The sequence below is a fragment of the Mauremys reevesii genome, linkage group 4 (assembly GCF_016161935.1).
Source record: "Mauremys reevesii isolate NIE-2019 linkage group 4, ASM1616193v1, whole genome shotgun sequence".
Lineage (NCBI taxonomy): Eukaryota > Metazoa > Chordata > Testudines > Geoemydidae > Mauremys > Mauremys reevesii.
Window position 1 is genome coordinate 131804665 of NC_052626.1, and position 16358 is coordinate 131821022.

At 46.7% G+C, this 16358-nt stretch overlaps 1 protein-coding gene across 8 annotated transcripts in view; it reads left to right on the forward strand.

Annotated features, from left to right (window-relative positions):
* Window positions 1-16358, forward strand: part of SOX13 (SRY-box transcription factor 13) — an 81786-nt gene that overhangs the window by 30862 nt on the left and 34566 nt on the right. For 2 of the 8 annotated variants that reach the window (XM_039538109.1, XM_039538108.1), the window contains exon 1: window positions 11692-11741. The exons of 2 other annotated variants lie outside the window; for them this stretch is intronic. In XM_039538109.1, coding sequence (XP_039394043.1) covers window positions 11740-11741 — 2 coding nt within the window. In that variant the 5' untranslated portion in view covers window positions 11692-11739. Of the gene's footprint in view, window positions 1-6756; window positions 6848-7914; window positions 8064-8836; window positions 8891-11691; window positions 11742-16358 lie in introns of those variants that run through there. 4 more of the 8 variants (XM_039538101.1, XM_039538102.1, XM_039538107.1 and 1 more) reach the window with 4 other exon arrangements.

Sequence of the window (16358 nt, forward strand, 5' to 3'; positions counted from 1 at the left end):
CAGACGTCAGCCCCTTTGCTTCTTGTTTGCTCCCCGCTTGTTCCAGATATTGGGGAGGTGAATGAATTCGCAGACTACAAACTTAGTGTTAAACAGCAAAAAAAGGCCCAAACCAACCAAACCACGCCTGGCTTGGAAACAGTGCCCTGGGACTGGCCAACTGACTGATCCTGGCTGGGGATTTGGGGGGTTTAATGATTTGCCCCCCCGTTGGAATTGGTGGAACAGAGGCTACGTCTACACTGCGAGCCTGGGATGCGATGACCCTGCTCGTGTACACACACTTGTGCTAGCTGTCCTTCAACTAGCCTGAGTATAAATAGCAGCGTAGCCACAGAAGCAGGGGTAGAAGCAGAGAAGGCACGGCTGAGCAGGGCCAAGTACAAACCTGCCTGAAGCTTGTGGGTGTGTACTCGTCATGGCTCAGCCGTGCCTCCGCTGATGCTGTCCTGTGCTACCACATCTACACTGCTATTTATACTCCGCTGACCTGAGAATGTGCACGTGTGTAGGGGACTCACACGCCTAGCTCGTGGCGTAGATATAGCCAGGAAAGTCTCCTTTGGAGTGCTGCCTCTTCTTACCAGATCCTATGCTCTTCAAGGCAGATGTTCTCTTTTTGCTATTTGTGTATGTACAGCTCCTAGCACAATGATTCCTGATCGGGGCTTTTTGGTGCTCCTGCAGTACACATTTGGATTGGACTTGGGGAGGCCTGGAATAATTTACTCTAATTCTGTGGGGTTTTGTGTGGCGTTCTCAGTGCTGCCGGTACATTAATCTTTGCTGCATATACACTTTTGAACCCCCGTTTGCAGATGGTGCTGGGATGCAGAGAGAGGTAGCAGCCTGCGGACTACAATATAAATCAGTGGTTCTCAACCAGAGGTATGCGTATCCCTGGGGGTACACAGAGATCTGGGGGTGCACATCAACTCCTTATCTAGACATTTCCCTAGTTTTACAAAAGGCTGCATAAAAAGCACTAGTGAAGTCAGGACAAACTAACATTTCATACAGACAATGACTTGTTTATCCGGCTCTATGTACTATACACTGAAATGTAAGTACAATACGTATATTCCAATTGATTTATTTTATAATTACCTGGTGAAAATGAGAAAGGCAGCCATTTTCCAGTACTAGTGGCTGTGACAGTTTTTTATTTTTATGTCTGATTTTTGTAAGCGAGTAGTTTCTAAGTGAGGTGAAACTCGGAGGTAGGCAAGACAAATCAGACTCCTGGAAGGGGGACAGTCGTCTGGAAAGGTTGAGAACCACCGATATAAATAACCAGTCAGGCTTGGTTCTGGAGCTGTGTGGCAGACCAGGAAGTGGAACATCCTGGGCCCAGTTCTTGCACCCCTCCTGTTCCATCGGATACAAATCGCTCCCACTGAAGTCTGGGGGGGTTGCTCGCATCCTGTGGTTGGCAGGGTGGGGGCAGGGGGAGAACTGAGCCAGAAAGCCCCATCCATCCTTGGCTTTGGGCACTTATTAAGCATGACCTTGACAGCAGCCAGGCCCTGCTCATCCAAAGAAGCTCTGGCACAGTGGCACATATTTGCTCGAAATAGGAGCTGGTAGGATGTCTGCCCTGTCACAGGTTACTCTGGTGACCAGAGGACCAGTCCCCCTCTCCAGGAAACAATAGAGCCATCAGTGTTGGGCAGAGATTCCATTTACTTAACAGAGTGGGACCAGCAGGGAGCCATGGGATGAGCCAGGTCTAGGAAGGAAGAGAAACATCTAGGTGTATAGGGGGAGGGGAGATGGAAGAAGCAAGAGGCCAAGGTGTGGGAAGCTAAACAAAGAGCTTTGGGGTGATAAATTGTCATGGGAGCCTCCCTTGTTCTCTCTTTTTGAGGCGTGTTTGCCCTGCCAGAGTGCTATAAAGGGGCCTTAATGTCACTGAGAATCAGGCCCCTTGAGACTTACGTTATGTTGCCAACTTGCACGATTTTATTGTCAGTCTGGTGATATTTGATGGTTTGTAAGTCCCCAGCTCCTGGAGTCATGTGATTTATGTGAGACTCTCTGCTTTAATTTATGAAATGTCATTTTCTAGCCATTGTGGAGAAAGGCTAGAAAACATGATCCCTAGAGTCTCAAAAACAAGAGGGCAAATGAATGAAACCAAGATACGTTGTTTTTTTTAAGTCAAGCTCAAGATTCTTGAATGGCCCCACTCATGATTTTTGAACGCTTGTGATTGGCAATGCAGAAACCCAGTGTTGTTCAATGGAATTCACGCTGCAATGGGATGCCAGAGTGTCTCTTTTGTTAGACTAATAGAGAGCTCTGCCCTATTATTGTACCTTGCTCTGGTGGCAGGAAAGAGAGATCCCTTGGAGCGAGAGGGTTGCACATGAGCCTGCCTTAAGGCCTTGTCTATCTACCAGCAGAAGTATACTCCTACAGTTCTACTGATGTAGTTACAGTGCTATTGGGCTGGGCTGTTGATGGAGGATAACAATTTGGACCTTTAACTAGAACCTTTCTGGTGCGGCTCTCAAACGGCTTCATGGACAATTTAGTCTCTCAGCCCCCCGTAAATAACATGCTGATTTTATGGGGTAAACTGAGGCACACGGAAGGGAAGCAACTTGCCCATGGCTGCGCTGGAAGCTTGTGACAGGACTGAGACTAGAATCCAGGTCTCCTGAGTGCCAGTCCTATGTCTTTAACCACAAGCCCATGCCCTTTCTTGCCTGTATATAAGCTCTGGAGGAGACACTGAAATGATTCTTATGGCTAGAACAGGCAAGAACACAGTGTCTTGCCTTTTATAAAGTATTACAAGAGCACTGTGGGCTCAGCCACGTCTGCTGGTCACACTTAAAGCAGCGTGTGTGTGTATCTGTGTGTGTCCGTCCCTTGAGAGTATGCTGGGGCTTTTCCTCCCGGGCCAGAGAGGGGTGTGTTTTGGGGCAGGGGGAACCCTAGAGTGATTGATTGGTGGGGACAATATGGCGTGTGATAGCGTGAGGCCATTAAAGGTTTACAGCCTCCTTGACAACTGGTGCTAACTGTCTTTTTGTTGTTACCTAGAAAATCCTTGAGCTAGGAGGGAGGGAAGGGCTGGCGTTTTCTCCGCAGCTCTTGATCTGCAGTGCTGGGATAGAGCTCTCCCCTCCCCAGGGCAAGAGAGCACTTCAGGCAAAAGGGAAAGAAACCTGGACACGGGCGTTGATTCTTCAGCCTATTGCTGACTCTCAGTGTGTAACTGAAATGGAGGTGCGGTGTGAGCGTGGAGCAGGAGGGGATGTCTCAGTGCTCTGAGCCTTGGGTTTTACATACCTCCCAGCCCTGGAAGGGCAGACCCCCATTGACTCCAGTAGGCTTTGGATCAGGCCCTTGGGGCCAGCCGAAGAAGCGCTTAACACCCAGGGCTGGGGCCAGTTTTTCAGCAGAGCACTGCACCCTGTGTGCTGAGCTCTCCTGATAACCCAGCTCCGGGTGGGCTTGCCCTGGTCCTCATTTACAGTGCGAAGCCTCGTGAAAGCCTGTGATGCCCTATGCCAAGCAGCAATGACCTAGTCAATGGAGCTGGCCCCTCTTATGGAGCTTTCAGAGTGCAGCTCTCCTGCTGCGGCCCCAATCCCTTCAGGGGGTCCCAGCTCAGTGTTCTGAGCCCTCTCTCAGGCCGGGCCATGCAGAGAACAGCAGGCGGCTTGGCAGCTGGGCGGAATTATGGCTGTAGCGGCCAAGTGCGAATTTGTCAGGCCGGTGTTAAATGCCTTCACTTGCTCTCATCCTCCCTGCTCCACCCTGGTTCCCTGCCCTCCCCCAAATAAACAACTGGTGTAAACATAGCTCTGTGTGTGTGTGTGTGTGTGTTTGTGTGGCAACTGTGCCTGCCCTCGGACTCCGCTGAGCCGGTCCCCAGGCGCATGCCAGGCTGAGGCAGGTGTAGGCAGGGGCTGCCAAGGCTCTTGGCTCAGGAGAACATGCTGCAGCACACGGGGATAAATAAGGACACACCGGGAGAATGGGGGTGGCAGAGGGAACAGGTGCTTCAGGAGCCGGAGAGACACAAAGAGCCTCTTGTCTGGTGGCCAGAAGTGGAGAACAAAGCAAACGCTTCTCCATGAGCCGGGGGACGGGCTGCTTGGAGCGGCTGCTTCTCACTTGAAAGTCTCTGCTTCTTTAGTGTTGCGCAGTAAATGAAACGAAACATCCTGGTCACCCCAACCTCCGAGGGCACTTTCCCAATTACCACTGGCAAGAGGGGGCCCAGCCGGAGCAGAGACAGATAAGGATTAAGGGTCCTGTTCTCAGCCGGGGCACTTGCTGCAACTCCATTGAAGTGGACAGAGCTATGCGGGTATGCACCAGCAGAAGAGCTGGCCTTGTTGAAATCAGTGGCAAAACTTCACACTAACTTGTATGGGGCCAGGATTTCACCCTAGGTGTTCTTTAGCTCCTCTGATGCAAGGGGGAAGGGGCTGTGTCTTAAGTGTGAATCTGCAAGATCCATGCCTGGGACAATGCTAGCATCACTGTTCCTTAAAACCCCAACACGTTTGGGTCTTTGTTACATGCTCAGATGCTTAAGTGACACCTGGGGGCTAACAAAAGACCCTTCCCCCTCTTTCCCCATCTTCTCCATGAGAGACAGTGTGAAAGTGAACAGATTCCCGCTGGGTCCGGTGCTTGCAGGGGATGGACAGGAGGCAGGAGGCCTCAGTGGGAGTTTCCTTTGGAACCATGAAAGCAAATGCCAAGAATACATTTAAAAAATGAAGGCAGAAGGGGGTGAGCTCTAAAGGGGTGAAATGCAGTGTTGGTGTTATCTGGATCCGGGTTCTTGTCATGCTGCGGTGAAGAGGAACATTGTTGTGGTGGCTTTAGCAGGCCTAGACGGGATGGTGGCATGTTCTCCCCTCCTGATGTGAGATGCAAGCCTCCCGAATACAGGGTTGGAGTCCACCTTTATTGTGGCTCACTTATCCCCACTTCAGCTCACTTTTAGAGCATCCCTGGATGGATGTGGCTGTGTCGCTGTTGCAGTGGAGCTGCAATATGTTCCTTCGCTAGGATGCACAGAGCACTAGGCTCCTTTGAAAATGTTGGCCAAAGAGGGTTAGGCTCCCAACTCCCTCTGAAATTCAGTTCCTTAGCTCTCAGCCTGGCCATGCTCTCCATGTGGATGGCTGCTCGGGTGTGGAATGCCGTGGTCCACTTGAATAATTCTCGGGCGCTACCGTCCGGCTCCTTCATGTGACAGTGGCAGGGAATTATGGAATGGTTCATAAAAACACTAAATATGACTTAATTATTTGTAGCACAGCAGCCATCACAACCTGCTAGGCACTGTACGCACCCCTAAGATAGCACAGTCCCTGTCTCAAAGAGCTTCCAATCTCGGAAGCTGACAAGCAGATCTCTGCCTCTGGAGGTGATGTGGATAGATCAGGTGGGGTGGGTTGAAGCTGGGGTGTCAACACTGGCTGGTAGATGCCTGTCAAGTTTGTAGGCAATAGCACAGACTGAGTTTGGTCTCGTGACCATTTTAAAATGAGGTTTGAGTCTGAAGGGACTTGTTTGAGCTTTTGGGCATAGGAGTGGTGAAACCGAGGTAGGGAGAGAGCACAGCCAGTGAGCATGGGCAGCTTCTGTGCAAGCCTCCCAAATACAGGGTTGGAGTCCACCTTTATTGTGGCTCACTTATCCCCACTTCAGCTCACTTTACAAGTAAGAAGGTGGGTTTTTCCAAGTACAAACCCTGGAAGAGTAACTGGGGATCTGAGAGTTAAGCTGGGTTCTTCCATTCTCCTAAATCAGCAGCAGCAATAACGATTGTGTGGGCCAAATACTCCCAACAGTTAATCCTGCCCAACCTCTACATCCGCAGATTAGGCCCCCAGTGACCCCACCAGAGTCAGTCTGGGGGACTCAGCTAATTACCTTGAATGGTGTTACAATGGTAAATGAAAGCGGGGCGTAGTGCTGCAATTGGAACTTAGGTTACTATCCTGTTAGGGCAGGAGAAGGAACACTCCAGCTTGCCCTCTACTGGGCTAGCAGGAATAAAGCGTAGTGAAAAGGTGTTTACTTTTTGGATTGTCACTTGCTCTGGCTCTGATTCCGCACGAGCGGACAGATCTGTTCCGTAGGACGGTGCCATCTTTAGACACGTTTTTCTGAGTGCAACTGCGCTTGAAGCCAATGAGTCTGGGAACTTTTGCGATAAATGCCAGGGGATCTTTGATAGCTACAAGTGGTTAGAAGGGATGTTGGTATTAAGTCTCAGCGGAAAGACGGCATATCCTACTGTACAGTGACCCACTAACACAACTCTGGAGCATTGGTTCAATACTGAATTGAAGGGAAGAGGGCCACCTTCTGAGCCATCAGCACAAGGGGCCTGATTCTCCACTCTTACCCCAGTATAAATCAGGAGTAACTCCACTGCAGTGAATGGATTGACACTCGTAACTGAGAGAGAAGTCAGGCATAGCGTTTTCTTTGGAAGCCTTTGGCAGGCTTCATTTCCTTGAGAAAAGTTAGAGATTTTAACAGCAAATTGCCAAGCCGCTCCTGTCACACCAGCTAAAATCTGTCGTTAAAATGTCACAGACCCACAGCAGCTGAGCTGCAGCATTATATCCTCCAAACTGAATTTGTGCACAGCCATCTCAGAACGGTGGCATTTTCTGCTTACGGCAACTGTCGAGGATGAGCTTGGCTTTCAGGGTCTCTGTCTCGCTGCTTGTGGGTAAGCTCTCTAACACTCTGCTTTTTGAATTGCAGTTTGGGAATGTTTCCAGAGCCCTTTAAACCTTCCAAGGTGCTTTGCAAACCTGGGTACTTCTGGGGACAGCAGTGGTCCGAGTGCCGTAAGGTAGGAAAAGTTGGAAGAGCATACAGACAAATTCTCAGATGTAGCCCCTGGTTTTTGGTGCCCAACCTGTGAAACCTTGGGTCTGGTTTTCAGAGGGTGCTCAGCTCTTGGGGAAAGTCTAGATCAAGGCGTAGGAAGTTGGGTACCCAACAAATGGAGATGTCAAAAAAATCAGTGGCCACTTCTGAAAAGAGTGGTCTTCCTGTCACATGAAATGGAAGATGTGAAATGTTGTGAAAAGGCTGTGAGGAGGTTGATGATGGAGGTCACAAACTGACTTAGCGTGGTCTCAGCTATTGTCTTGCTGGTTCATGTTTGCTGACATTGCTACCCACCACTGTGTGTGTCTCAATTGTCCAAGAAGCTCTACCTCTGCTCAAGAGGTAGAGCCAGGCATGGAAGAGGAGGTGTGGTGCAGGGCTGGGGTAGTGCATTGGCAAGAAAGGGTGTGAGCTTGTGTTCGGGAAGCTTGCACAGAAGTTTCCCATGTTCAGTGGCTGTACTTTCACCATACCTCACTTTCACCAGTCCTATGCCAAAACGCTTAAACAAGGAAAGAACAACAGAACCTTCTCTGGAGGAGAGCACTCCCCTTGAATATGACTGATTGTTGTCAATTGGTCTTGTAAGTTATCTATGGGGGGCCTGACACTGCACTCTAGACACCAGCTTAACTCCAGAGAGGAGAATCAAGCCCACTGTCTCCTGCAGTGGAGCAAGGTTGACACGGGAGTGTTGACAGAGTCCCATAGTGCACATGTCTCAGCAGTGCCGACCCCACAAACCACAGCAGCACAGGCTGCCTTTATGCTGTGAGGAAAGTGTTCTGCCAGAGAGGTGGTGCCTACTCTTTGTGGCTGCTGAAATGGCACTGGGTGTCAGGTGGTGTTCTACTGAGACCTCTCTCTGAGGTTCTCTAATGCCAGCAGCAGCAAGGAAGGAGCAGGGCTGTTTAAAGTGGCTTAAGAAGGGAATGTACAGTCTAACATGGGCTAACAGGAGGAAAGTAAGAAAAAGAAAATCTGGGCTGCCTATTCTAATAGTGAAATCTGTTGTATTGATAATAGATGTGTAGCACCTTTCATCTGAGCTTCGTTAAGGCCAGATCCCAGCTGGTGTCATCCAGTGTAGAGTAGTTCCATCAACTTCGGTGGAGTTATGCAGACTTTCAACAGCTATGGATCTCGTCCTTAGAACTTCACAGCACCCCAGTGAGGTAGGTGAATGATATCCCCTTCGGGAAAATGAGTCACAGAGAGGGGAAGTGACTGGCCCAGGGTCATGCAACAGATTAGGGGCAGAGCCGGAAATAGAACCCAGAACTGCTGTCTCTGAGTTTGCTTCAACCACTGGCCCACGATGACTTTCTATGGAAAGTCTTCCAGTAGAAATGGTGGAAGGCTCATTGCTTGAGACACTTCAAAACTAGACTGGACACGAATAGCCTTGGAAACACTCCTGCCTTGGCTTTATGGTCTGAGTGATTTTCTAGGTCTCTTCCAGTAACAATTTCTGCAATAGATTCAGGTCATTTTAGAGTGGAACTGAAATAGCAACAGAGTTTGGTTTATAGATGTGCTGCAAACTTCACCTGATGTGGTGTCCCACGCAGCCGACTACTTGCAAAAAAAGCAATTAGAAATAGCTACCCCTCTCTGTACCTTTCTGTCCTTTAAGGTATGTGGGAAGAGATGACAATCTACCCAAGATTAGTCTCTTTCCTCCAGTGCCCAGGGGAGGAGAAGGGTCTGATGTCTCGGCCCCTTTTTCAGATAGGAAAGTATTGTTTTTGAACCACTCGAGTCAAATAAGAACCTTGGTTTGTCTGGAAATGCTGAGTGTGTAGAATTGCGCACACAAAAAAATACCAAGATTGTGCTTTTAGATAAGTCTGAGGGCTGCTTTCGGGTGGGGGTACAGGAAACAGTTGACGAAAACAAGGGTGGGCAATAATAGCTTTCAATCTCCCGTTCTGCGCCTTCGTCACAGCGTGTTTCATTGTCAGAAGCCATTCACCTTTCCGGACCTTGCCGCAACTGTTAGGTAAGTTGTTTTTGTTTGTTGTTTGTCTTTTTTTCCTTCCGGTGGCCCTGACCCACTTCAATTCTGTGGGATGCGTCTGGTATTGTTCGGTGGTTTTTTTTATTTCTTTCTTATAGATGATCAGCCAACTGTAAATTGATTAAACTTTCTGAGCGATGATGCCAGGTGAAAACGTTGACAGAATTGCAGCTGGGGGAATATATAGGGAGGGAGAATTTTAAGTACATGTTAGTTTTGGGGAAGCTCAAAGGCCAGATGATGATCCCCAGATGGCGTAAGCTGCAGTCTTTAAGGCAGGGAATGTCATTTCCTGTGTGTATGTACAGTGCCTAGCACAATGGCTCTGCCTTGGCTGAGATTCCAAGTGCTACTGCAATATAAATATTCAGCAATAATTAGAGCTAGGGAATTTTTTTTCAATCTAACCATTTTTTGACCAAAAAAAGGATTTTTTTTTCAAAACCCCCAAAATTGTGTGGATTTTTTTAAACAAAAACATTGCCAGAGAAAAAAGAAAGCTGTGTCGCTGGCTATGTATTTTCAGTTTTCCCCTCTCCTCTTCATTTTCCTTGTAACTCCCCCGCGCGCACACATTTTCCTGTTTTGCACTGAGGCTGGGAATGGGGCCAGGAGGAGGACGGACATAGTGATGTGGGTTTTGAAAATTTAAAAATGCGTTTATTTTTTTTTTCATGAAAATGTCAAATTTTTTCACACAAACTTTCAAGAACACTAACTCCCTCCCCACAAAAAACCAAACCATTTCTGAACAGGTCTAGTTATAATCATTGACGGGAAGGGAGCTATGCCAGTTTACACAAGCTGAGCATCTGTCCCAAGGCTTTGAAAAGAATGAGGGGCTGGGAGAGAGAATTTTACAATTACACAGGTAGAATAGATTATTCATCTATCCGGTCACATTGTAGATTGTATTATTTACTTCAATTTTTAAATATCTTCTCATTTAATAATTTCTCCTTCCTCTCAATTTTCCCCTCTCCACTTCCCAAGATTTTTCAGCTATGTTTGATCATGACCCTCTTTCCTTTCTGTAATTTTTTCATCATGGGGTGGGGAGAAAAAGACAGACTCTAGAGTTACATTCCCCGATTAGCTCTTTAGCATAGGGCTTGGCAATCCCTCTAGAATTCATCCGTAGCATTTTGGGGTTTTCAATTGACAATTCTTTTTGGAAGAGCATACCTAGATTTGGTGCATTCTTCCCCTTCCCCCTCAAAGATTTATGGTGTTTCCACTAAATACAGCTAACACCGTGTCCCTAAAAACTAATGCAATCTGCGCTAATGAAAGGTTAGCTTTACTATATGGCAAGGTCACTCTTATAATAAAGGGTTACTAAACAATTAATAGGTGTTATAAACATGTTACAGACATGGGTAGTAAGTGTTACAGCTGGTTATATCAGTTGCGGGTATTACAGGTAGTTATCCATAGCTATAAGCAAACCATTGATCTGTTGGACGCTAGCAACTGAATAACCATATATTACAACATCCTTATTCATGAACTAACTCTGCATAGATATACCCTTAATATAAAGAGTTATCTCTTGCCACAAAAAAAAAGTTGTACTTTTTTACATAGCCTTCTCTTGGTAAAACATCGCTGGACATTTACTAAATCCAAAGTTGTCACTTGACCGATATGAGCGACGTCTTAAGTTCTTGTCGTTACGAAGGCATCTTCATGGCCAAAAGAAACAAGCTGATTGTTTAATCATAAAGCTAGGAGTTGGAAAAGACCAATTAGTTCACCTCACTATATGTAGAGTCAGCACAGGGCTGTTCCTTGTGGTGTATTCCTCAGGGCATTGTCCAGTTTTCAATGACTCCAGTGGTGGAGCGTCATCACTTTCCTTATGAGATCATTCCACAGTTGAATGTATCTTAGTGTCAGGGAGCTTTGCCTAATGTTAAGCCTAAATTTTCTCTTCTTAAAACCGGTCCATCACTCAGTCCCAGTAAAGGAAAGTCTGGGTCCCACCCCTTAAGTCAGTGGAGCTGCGCCAGTTTACACCAGTTGAGGGATCTGTGTGGATTTGCTTGAATTCTTCAGACAAATTTTATAAAAACATTGCCCAAGTGGGACACCAAAAATAGCTTGCATTGTGTTTGTTGTCTTACGGCTCTTTTGTACAGGGAAACCTCTTGCAGCAAAGTCATTCTTGGCTACCCAGGGAAGTTAGTGCGCAATAGCTAGGGTGTGAATTTAAAGCACAATAGATATTCCTCACCACCCTCCATGTGGATGATTTTATTCTGCGCTGAGGGCTTGATTACACAGGTCACTCAGGAAAATTAATCCGAATTAAATAGAGATGTGAATTTAAAGTGGATTCATTAAACTGCATTAAACCCCTGTGTTGGTGCTCTTATTCAGCATTGAAGTGACCTTAATTCATTTAGCTTAATTCATTTTTTAAATGAATTAAACATTCCTGAGGTTCCCTGTGTAGACAAGCCCTTATTCTAAGCAGGGCCTTCCATCTTTAAATAGCATCGCAGTTTCTGTATTGCCAACCCCGAACATTCAAAAATCATGAGATTGGCTTAAACATTGTGAGATTTTTAAAAATAATAAATAATGGGCTCTTCTTATTTGCCTTCTGTTTTTTTCAGCCTTTAGGTCACACTTGCTTCATGTTTTCTAGCTTTTCTTTGCAACTGCAAGGGCTAGAAACTTATTAAAAAAAAAAAAAGAAAGAAGGATGAGATTCTTATGCAATGCCTTGATTCCAGCAGCTGGGGCTTTGAGGAAAAACATTGAAAATTGCAAAGAGTTGCTGACACTGCAGTCACTAGATCTGAGTTCTGTGTAACTGGATCCCAATGTAAGTGAAATTTACATGCTTTACAGTCGAAGATACCTTGACAGTACACAGATTGTAAAACAGTCACATGTGCTGTGTCAAGGTCTGTTTTTACTGCAATGAAAATCTGCGTGGAGATGTTGGCTTTGGAAAGAATCTTGATTGTTACCACCACCTAGGACCCCAATACGTCGTCCTGCTGAATGCTGGTAAAGAGCACGTGGAGTGTAAAATGGATTCTGGTTTGCATTGGCCAGCAATCTCCTCATTTAGGGTCCAATCTGTAACATGCTGAGAGTGAAATCCCAGCCCCATTGAAATCAGTGACAAAACTCCCATTGACTTAAATGGGGCCAGGAGTCACCCTAAACATGCTGGGTATCCTCCATTGCCACTGGAAGTAGTTTCACTCTGCAGAAGGCACTCAGCACTGGGGATGCTTGAAAATGGCAGATATTTTCCTGGTTCGTTCAAAATTTTTTCGAGGATTTTTTTTGAGAAATGACATTTTTTGCTTTGTTGTAACTTTCAATTTTGGGGGTTTTTCTCCCCTTCTCTGTGAGGGAAAAAGGGAGAGGGGGAAAGTTGCAAAGAATGAAATGCAACACCACTTTTTCAAGTCAAAACAGAATAAAAATGTTCAAATTGAATCATTTGTTGAAAATTGGGAGGAAAAATATGTTCATGAAAATGTTAATTTCCTTCAAAGTTTTACAACAAAAGAATGCATTTCGCCAAAAAAATAATTTCCTTTTCACTGAAAAAATTTTGTCAATTTTTTTTTCAATCCGATCTTAGCACCTTCCTGGAACCAGGCTTCTAAATTAGTAAATGGTGGCTTTCCAGAGGTGAAAGCAGGTACAGAGCATATGAAGGAAAAATGCCATTTATTCTAATTTTTCTTTGTTTAAACCCTAGTTTGTGGAATTTGTGTCCTTAAAAAGAACCTTAAATGAGCTTGAAATGGATTGTGCGTGTCCACAGGTTACTGTCATTAGAAGTTTTTAAGAATAGGTTAGACAAATATCAGTCATGGATGGTCTAGGGTGTACTTAATCCTGTCTCAATGTAGGCGGATGGAGCAGATGACCTCTTGAGGTCCCTTCCAACTCTGGATTTCTGTGTTTCCCACCCTTCTCTTTATTTACTATTTTCTTTGTTTAAAAAAAAATAGGACTCATCCTTTTACTGAAGAAGGAATAGATTCAGTGTCCCATAGACAGGTGCGCGGCAGGTTGAAAAATGGTATTTCCCACAAACCAAAAAAAAAAAAAGCAGAATTTTTCAATGAAATGAGTGAAAGTGAAAATTTTGTTTCAAACTGAAAATTTTCCTATCGACTCAAATTGGAAGTGTGAGGGTTGCCTCATCTGTTCTTTCCCTTTTCTCCTTCTCCCTCCGCCCCCGGCTCAGTGTAGGAAATGGAAAGGAAATTAAATAGACAAGGTGGGTTAGATAATAACTTGTATTGGACCAACTTCTGTTGGCGAGAGAGACAAGTTTATTCCACATTGCACCACAGAGTGGGGGAGGAAAGGTGGGCGCAAACACTATTTTATGTTTGAATTTGAGTAGGTAAGAGTGAGATAAAATATTCCACACACCTGTTAGAAAAATAGGGCTTGCATATTCTAAGACATTAATTCTTCTCTTTAAGGGCCAGATTCTGCAGTATCAGAATGGTGCAAATCCAAGGGAAAAATTCTGAGCTGGTGTAAGCGATCTTAGCTCCGTGCACCTATGACAATTTATACCATGGAACTGGGTGAATTTACAGCAGCTGAGGATCTGCCCAGGAGATTTCAGCGGAGTTAGTCTGGATTTACACTGGAGTAAGCGAGAGCAGTATTTGGCGCTAAATACGTAGTGATGCTGATGATGGTACAGAAACTGCCACTGAGGGTATGTCTGCCCTGCAATATAAAATTGCTGTGTAGACGTTGGGGATCGGGCTGGATCCTGGGCTCCGAGACCCATCCCCATTGTGGGGTTTTAGAATCCAAACTCCAGCCCAAGTCCAAACATTGATGCTGCAATTTTTAGCCCCGCAAGCCCTAGTCAGCTGACCGGGTCAGCCGGGGCGATGCCAAGCGGATCTTTTATTGCAGTGCAGACATATGCTAAAGCTTATTGGTCAGTCTTCCCCCAGCTTCTCCCAGCTCCTTTACCTCACATCTGTAGAAACCCCATAATTAATTTTTCTTCCTATCCTGCAAACGCTTAATTTAACTTAGTGACTGACCTGGTTTTTTCCCCTCCCCAGGTCTGCGGCATTGATTAGGTCCCACCTCTGAATTATTTAATTGTTTCGATGTTGGCGTTGGCCAAGAAGGCGTGTGTTGTCTTAGAAATACTAGATAGATCTGAGGGGAATATTTTATACCTCAAATGTGAAAGTCGCTGCTTTAGCTTACCCGGAGTGTTGACCAATCTCCCGATGCTGTCTCGTGACAGAAACCCTTTGTTTCTATTTTCCAGTGTTTCAGCCTTGGCCTCTTAATGAATGGGTGGGGGAAACCATGCTCTTTTCCAAAGTGCATTCAAACATGCCACTGACTAAGTGATGGAAACAACACCTCCTCCCCCTTGAGAAGAGGCCAAGAGACTATTCCTTCCCATCAACGTTTGTGACCCGTTTCCTCCTCATTGGGAGGAAGTACGTGGGCAAATAGGGGAAAGAGATCGACGCTGGGTGAATAAAGGGGTACACGGCAATGGACTAGAAATGCAGATTCCTCCCCAAGTGATTCTTAGAAAAGTTCATTAGAGAGGGGTAGGTGCTCACGGAAGACTTGAGAGACCGGGGTAGAGTTCTCTGCTCTACCACAGATTTCCTGTGTGACTGTGAGGATGTCACTTAGTCTAGCTGTGCCTTGGTTCCCCATCTGTGAAAGGGGGATACTGGTAGTGCCTTTCCTTACAGCTGTGTCATGAGGCCCAATACACTGAAGGCTGTAAGCCAGTCAGATACTGCAGTAATAGGGGCCATGCAAGTACCTAGGACAGATAGGCTATTCTGTAGTATGGCCACTTCTCAGGAGAGGGCAGGAATGGCAGGGATCTGTTGGAGGGAAGGTCCCTGAATACAGTCAGTGCATCTTACTTAGTCTGTTTTCCCTTGAGTCTCGGTGACATTTGCACTGCAGCAAAGCATGGCTGTTTCCATCTGACCCTGTCGGAAAATTTTAGCAGGTGCATGGGGGTGGTTGAAAGGGGACTCGTTGCTAACACGTTTTGGGATGATTCTGTTTCACCGGACTGGAGAAGGGAGCCTGTTGCATTCAGGGAGTGAGGCCAGGGGGATAGCTCAGGCTGGAAATATGCAGGCTCGCTGGAACCACGGGTTCGTATTCTGGCAGAGTTTCCCCTTCTTGGGGAGATAACTGGCGCTCCGTGCAGTTGGTGAAGGTTTGGGAAGAGACCTGTCTGTTCTGTGTGGTCCTTCCCAAGAGTCAGGTCCCAACCAAAACTGCTCTTCCTTCCCCTGCACGGGCTGCTGCACACAATCCCATTCACACCGTTGTGGGGTACACTCCCCCCCCCACCCCCCCGCCACAGGCTGCTGCCTGTCATTGCTGCTGTATCCACTGGAGCTGGGCTGCTGAAGTCCTCAGGATACTCACGTGCTTGAAGCCAAGCATGCTGGATCGGGGCCCGAGTGCTCAGCCCCTGGCAGGATCAGGCCTATATCTGTAAAGTAGTGTGGGATTTTTCAGGGTGGGAGGTTTTATGCAAAGAACAGCAGGTTTCCTAAAAGGGCCTTGGAGCTGTGCTCCGGCTCTGCTCCAGCTCCAGGTAAAAACCTGCTGCTCCAGGCTCTGCTCCAAAGCCGTGTTTCCTAAGGCAAGTGCAGGCAGAGAGCTCCCTAAAGTGCCAGCTGAGAAGAGACATGGATGCAGATCCCGAGCTGTAGGACAGTCCTGGGGGGTCTTTTGAGCTAGGCAGCAGAATAACAAGTGGCTAATGTTGGAGCTGGCAGTGAATATTTGCTCACTTGCCATTTTGGGGAGGGGCCTGCCAAATTCTGATTTGCCCTGGGCACCATCTTGCCAAAGGCAGGGCCTAGCTGGCTGCGAAGACACAGTTGTTGCCATACGTGCTGGAACGCTACCATCGCTTCCCTACCTTCCTTCTTCACGGTGCTGAATTTGCAACATCTCCAGCAACCTCTTTACCTGGCGGCTTTTCATGAAAGCAAATGGGGTGGTTTTCCCTTCTGGATCACGGGTGCCCGTGTAAGGTTTTAAATGCAAGGCGTCTGTGTGTGTTTTAAGGCTGACTGGTTCACTGCAGTGAAGAGTTCAGTCCCAGGTAAATAAATGCAATCGCTTCTATTGCTCTAATACCCAGGGTTATGAAGATGATACGTGAGCATATGAGAGATTGCATTCGGCACAGAGAATAAAAGCCCTATCGACAGCGGGTAGAGCTTTTCCCTTCCAGTGGTGGAGGCCTGTGCTCTTGGAGTTGTAGGTTGGTTCTGTTCCTGATGTGTGTGGATTAGCTGGCACGTGTGACCTGTGTGTCTACTGTTTTGTTACAGAATCGGTTTAGCATCTTTTTGAAGGTGGATGGGGGACTTCCATCCTGGGCGTGCAGGAAGAATGGGGCTGTATGCTTTAATAGACTGTCTCCTGC